Consider the following 6,902-nt stretch of genomic DNA (forward strand, 5'->3'; position numbering starts at 1 on the left):
GTGGTTGGCGTTAAGAAGGGCATCCAGCTGTAGAAACATTGCCAGATCAGATTGGAGCCTGGTGCAGCCGCTGGCTCTCCAGACCTCAGTCAAACCGTCCAACCCATGCCAGCATGGAAAACGGACATTAAACGATGATGAAGTCCTAAAGGTTTGATCTTTGTTTCCAGACTTTTAGTTAATCCTTGTTTCCTATATATTCTGAGTTATATGAAGCTTTCTTTCCACAAGCCCCAAGTTACTTCGATGGTTGAAAAAAAATTGGGAATGTGTATCACAGATGAGGCATCGATTCTCGGGAAACGTCCTATGAATCATGTGATGCACAGGACAAGTAAAGGGTTAATAAATATTTAAAGCATGAATAACATATTGTTAAAATCCCAGGTAATTTTGAATTTAGGGGCTGACTCCAGTTTGTAGTGTTTACACAGCAGATGATAGAAACTTATTTGAATAGCTACAATACAATTCTTTTATTTGTTTCAGTCGTTTGACGGCAGCCATGCAGACAAGACAATGGGTTTTACAGCGTGTAAAAAATATATATAACAATTAAAATTAAATTAAAACTCCCAATAGGGGAGGCGCTTTAAGGTCCTTGTGGAAAAACCCACAAAAGCCATGGGTGCCTGATCCACAGGGCAAGAGCCCTTCTCCTTTAATTTTTTTTTTTTTAAAGGTGCATGCTCAGAATTGGTCCTTTCACACTGGCCATTCTTCCAACATTCACCCACCTTTCAACAAACTTGTTACAAGGCAACACTTCCCTCTCCACCCTCAACTTCCTTTTCAAGTGAAACTTGAAAAAGTTGATGAGGGCTATAATAATAATAATAATAATAATAATAATCCTTTCTATTATAGGCACAAGGCCTGAAATTTTGGGGGAGGGGGACAGTCGATTACATTGACCCCGAAAGGATGAAAGGCAAAATCAACCTTGGCAGAATTTGAACTCAGAACATAGCAATGAGTGAAATGCTGCTAAGCATTTCGTCCAGTGTGCTAATGATTCTGCCAGCTCACTGCCTCAACAACAATAACAACAGTTCTGATGCAATACTAGGCAGTGGTTACAGCAAATATTCTGCTCAATATTGCAGATTTGCTTGTTACTAGCTTGGCTGTAACCACTTGAGCATGTTTCTTAGTGGTTGACGATATGTGCATCTCTGATCATGTGTAATAATATTTGGAAACATGGGTGGTTCATCCATCATCCTAAATCCTTTAGCATTTAAACCAACCATATTCAGCCCAAATACTCTACCTGTGTTATATATTCAGACTAGCCACATTTAGCCTTTCAATCTCCCCTACAATGTCAGTCTAAAAATAAAACAACCACATCATCGAAATCCCAAAGCTATGAGATAATGCATGAGGAATTTAAAACAATGTGAATGAATAAGCAATACATTTGACTGGGTAATCTGAATGCTAAAAGGTTAAATAATCCTTATTCAGTAACCTTTTGAGTGGGATGGGCTACTCAATCTGAAGAAAATTCTAACTGGGCCCCACCTGCAAGGTCATGTGTTGTTTATCTTGATATGAGGTCACCATGTTGTGCATATATGGTTGAGATGCCTGGTGTACGCTTATTAGATGGGTAGTCATGATGAGTATATAGGGCTTCACATATTTGTACCCCAGTGTCACTTTGTGGAAATTCCACAGGAAGCCGGTGGACGGTGAAATAACTTATAATGAATAGTAGAGAAAGGTATAAGCACAAAGCAGAAATTACAATGATTTCACTACCACCACCACCACCAACAACAACAACAAAGAAACAAATATCATCATTGTTGTCACCACCACCACCACCACCACTACCATCAAACACGTTCGTCACAAAACATAACAGTCACAGTGTCCGGGTTCATGTCTCATGGTACAAGACCAGAAAGTCTTTTGTTTTTTTTTTATTTTTTGTTCTTTGTTTGGTAAGGTAAAAGAGAAATAGCCAATTAAATCCACCTCGGTACTTGACTTGTACTTACATCTATCTGGTTGCTCATTCTACTATGAATAACAGCCAAATTCCCCCATATCATATCCTACTATCTTACATTAAAAAACCCACATATTCCAAGGCAATCTGATCCCGAGTTCACTGCACATAAAGTTGGAATGGTCACAGTTGGAATGCATTTGATCATAGCCCTGCTCAACCAGATCTGATCTGAGGCAAAAGAACAGCAACATTTTAAAAATTATATTTAGTCATCCCTCAGGGCAGTGAGATGGCAGAGATGGTAGCAGGCCAGGCGAATTGCTTAACGGTATTTTGTCTGTCTTTACGTTCTGAGTTCAAATTCCACCGAGGTCAACTTTGCCTTTTATCCTTTCAGGGTTGATAAATTAAGTACCAGTTGCATACTGGGGTTGATCTAATCGACTGACCCCCCCCCCACCACCAAATTTCGGACGCATAATCTGGTGCACTACTGCAGCTCACTAATACTAATACTCATAATCATCCATTCTACTATAGGCACAAGGCCTGAAATTTAGGGGGAGGGCCCAAAATTTCCTTTTGTTTCATTTCATATTTAGTGCTATATGTACAGTTTATAAAACTATAAAAAAAAGGGCTAAATTTCTTGTTCTATATCATGCACCCGCACATATATACAAGATTAAACAAATATTACTTTATGGATAATGCGGTAATGCACAAAAATAAAAGGGGACCCCAATGGCCTTTTGTGTAATTCCAACCCTGCCGGCCCACGAAGGGTTTAATAATGTTAAAACTATTTTCCCAAATTCTTCATTATTTTCAAAACTTATTGAAGCAAAGAAAACACATTTCAGCAGGAATATGGTAACAAGATTGATTAAATAGATCCCTGCAATTAATTAATTTGGTACTTGTTTTATAAGGGTGCCTATAATACCTAGAAAAGGTGAGTGGGTGGGTGTTTGGGTGTTGATACAAAATGAACCATGACAGGGATGGAATTCAGGATGTAAGAGAATGTGTGTAATGTAACTGAAAACCCACAAGGAATACAAGCTTCTAAACCAGAGGGGGAGAGGCAGGAGACATAACGTTGTAGTAGTATTATTTAGTATATGTCCTACTACTACTACTACTACTACTACTACTACTATACATATGACTGCAATCAGTTGGTCAGGACTTGAATGCTCAGAAAATCTGCACACATACATGCAGGTGCACAGCCAAGTTGCAAGCAGAATGGGAGAGAGAAGAAGAGTTGGAGTAGGAGTAAACAATGTAGGAGAGAGAGAGAGAGAGAGAGAGAGAGAAAGAGAGAGAGTGAGAGGAGTGGGGTGGGGTAAAAAGAATTCGTCTCCAGCTTTTACACAGATACAGGCACAGTAACGGTGACGCTACAGTTGTTATTGTCCCAGAGGAATATTATAAAGAAAAAAAAAAAAAAACTACCAACAAATGTGCAGCTGCACTGTCAAGCATTTTTTAAAAATCTTTATATAAGTTTTTAGTTGTTAACAACAACAATAACAGCACAACACAAAAATAGATTTCAAATAAATGAGAAAAAAAACAAAAAAACTGAAAATATGAATGATAAAAACATGAAAATAAAATTTTGACAGGTGAAAATATAAAAACGAAAAAAAAAAAAAAGAACATACAGTTAATAAATAACAAATATGAAAAGGTAGATATTTTCTAGAAAATTTTCATTGAAATACAAAGAAAGAAACACAAAAAAAAGACATTGTATGGCGTTTTGTGTGTTTCATTCTTCTTTTGGTAGGCATCCTACGTATTTGAATATAAAATGACTCAACTTTTATCATATATTTTCATAATAATTTGTGTGTGTTTGAATTTATGAGCAAGAGAAGAAGCACTCAATACCAAGGTAGAGTATAATTATATTGTTGTGGTCGCCAATGCCAGTACACTGAAACTGGTGTGACTGGCACCCACGCCAGAGGCATGGGAAAAGCATTGAGAGAGAGAGAGAGAGAGAGAGAGAGAGAGAGAGAGAGAGAGAGAGAGAGAGAGAGAGAGAGAGAGAGAGAGAGAGAGAGAGAGAGAGAGAGAGAGAGAGAGAGAAAGAGAGAGAGAAACACATACAAACACACACACATATTCATTTAAATATAAAATATCTCAATATTCGGTGACACCAGCTATTTTTCTTAATGAGGAATGTGTGTGTGTGTGTGTGTGTGTGTGTCTCATTATTATTATTGTTGTTTTAAAGTTATGTTTTCCCCATTACTTTAAGTTTCACACTGTCGAGGCATTCAGCAGATGGCATGTCAATAAAGAATTTTAGAAATACATACATTTCTGAAATTCTTCATTGATATACCATCCGATGAATGTCTCTGTGGTACGACAATTGGAGAGGAAGTCGGGGGAAGGATTCAACTTGAACAGTAATATATTAGTTTTTAACACAACCCTCATTTATTCACTAATACTCTACAACGCATATTGAGCACTCTTAACTGTTCATATTACTACTTACAAATATTTATGCATGTGTGTGTGCATATATATATATATGCATACACATTTGTATGATAATATCATGGGAAACTTAAATTCTATTTCAGGAGAGCAATTTTTGAAATAAAAACAAAATAGTGAACTAAACTGTGCATCATATTTAAGCATAGAGGGTTAGTACTCATGATTCATCTTTCCATTTATCCACACCTGAATGGGATCAAAAACACTGTTGGGTTTATGTAACATACCTGCACTTCTCTTGAGCCACTCGACGTCTGGTTCTTGCGTGATACCCACTGAATTTTGTTGTAGTTGAAAATAGCAAATGATTGTTCCCAGTCGGTAATGAGAACAGCTTGGAATGTATTTCTCTGAAAGTACACAGTAGTCATTTTGTTTTTAAGAAAGAAAATCACAAAGAATTACTTTGACAGTCATTGGAAAGAGCGTACAACATTCAAAAGAAAACACACAAGTCAGACAAAATTACAAAGGATTGTTGAAATTTTGGTCCCCAAAGAAGTTCTTTTTCAAAGTCCCACCCAACTTTCTTTCATTTATTTTCTGTTTTGGTATGAAATTTCAAATTTGTAAAACAGATTTTTTGATGGCTTGTGCAGTTTTTAACTCTTTGGATTCACGATAACTTACTGATAATTCGATTCTAAATAGAGCAGAAGCATTAAACAGGCTGAATCTGGCCAAAATATTCTACCTGCTTCATGTCCCAACTGGCCAGATCCGGCCCCTCACACCTACCCAATAATGTCATTGTAAAAAATGAACTATCACATCATTGAAATCTTGAAGCCACAAGATAATGAATAAGCATTAAATTTAACAGAATAATCTGAATGTTAGAGAGTTAAGAGACATAAAAATGACATGGATGGCTGAGATGTGCTGTCGTTAATACGAATTATTTGAGGGGGGGGGGAGAATCTTAAATAGCATTATTATTATTATATCTACCATGTTGTGATCAGTATAATCCCTGTGCATCATCAGGGGGCTTACTCTTGAATATGGACATAATACCAGACAGGATCTCAACAAGGAACTTTATTTCTAAAGTAAACATAACTTACAAATAAATTATATGTGTGTGTGTGTGTGTGTGTGTGTATGTGCGTGTGTGTATACACATATATGTATATATATATATATATATATATATATACATATACATACACATATGCATACATTTATATATATGTGTGTGTGTGTGTACATGCATGTATGTATGTATGTATACATATATATAGACACAGGGCGATTCAAAAGTTGCCATACATAAGAAAAATTTATTTTTTTATAAGAAAGTTTTTTTTATTTAACTGTTTCTTATAAAAGAATAAATTTTTCCTATGTATGGTGGATTTTAGATCACCCTGTATATATTCATCAATTTGTGTTGCAAAATGAAACTGTATAAAGAGTATCAGGCTCTAAAAGTAACAAATACTGAGGTTGGTCTCTTTGAGTAAAATTCTTCAAGGGTGTGCCCCAGAATGGTTGCTGTCCAATGACTGAAACAAGTAAAAGATACAAGATATATTTTGTTATTTCCTACATGAATGTCCCAAACTGGCATTTAAACTGACCATATGCGGCCAAAACATTCTACTTGCTTTATGTTCAAACTGGCCATATCCTGCTTCTCTTACTTCCTACAATGCCATTCTAGAAATATACAATCGCATCATTGAAATCTGTATACTCCAAGATGATGCATAATTAATTCCAAATAATGTGAATAAATAAGCATTACATTTGAGAAAATAATCAGAATACCAAAGGATAAACCAGCTCAAATTGGCCAGATCTGGTCTCTCACACCTACCCTACAATGTTATTCTACAAATAAACAGTCACATCATTGAAATCTTAAAGCTATGTAACAATGCATGATTAATTCAAAATAATGTGAAGAAATAAGTGGATGCTAAAAGGTTAAGGTGCTTAAAGACTGCAAAAATCTAATTAATGGAATTCCCCACCATCTTTACCACAATAAATAAATAAATAAATAAATAAATTGATTTGAAATACTTCAAAAGTTTTAGTTATATTCTTTACTGAGTTGTGGTAAAAAAATTTAAAATTTTATTTTCTTGTCAATCTATAAATTTGTCAAAATGACAAAACTTTAGAGAAATATATATCATGAAAACACAGCAAAAATTATCAATTTTAAATTTTAAATGTTTAATTTGAAAAATAAAAATAAAAAGAAAGCCCAAGGCAATTGGGAAACAAACCAACTCCAAAACAAACTGGAATTTCTTTCCCACTTGATGATTCCAACAATATATATATATATACAAATATAAAAAAAACATTATTACTCATGAGAGATAACAATGTTAGTGGCTGCAAGCTACATATATAAATATATATACATACATACATATATATATATATATATATA

General features: G+C 35.0%; 1 protein-coding gene across 2 annotated transcripts in view; it reads right to left on the reverse strand.

Annotated features, from left to right (window-relative positions):
* LOC106883016 (sushi domain-containing protein 2) overlaps positions 1–6,902 on the reverse strand; it is a 156,020-nt gene that overhangs the window by 84,811 nt on the left and 64,307 nt on the right. For both annotated transcript variants that reach the window (XM_052971346.1, XM_014933875.2), the window contains exon 3: positions 4,720–4,842. In XM_052971346.1, the coding sequence (XP_052827306.1) occupies positions 4,720–4,842 (123 nt within the window). The remainder of the gene's footprint in view (positions 1–4,719; positions 4,843–6,902) is intronic.

This window comes from Octopus bimaculoides, chromosome 10 (assembly GCF_001194135.2).
Source record: "Octopus bimaculoides isolate UCB-OBI-ISO-001 chromosome 10, ASM119413v2, whole genome shotgun sequence".
NCBI lineage: Eukaryota > Metazoa > Mollusca > Cephalopoda > Octopoda > Octopodidae > Octopus > Octopus bimaculoides.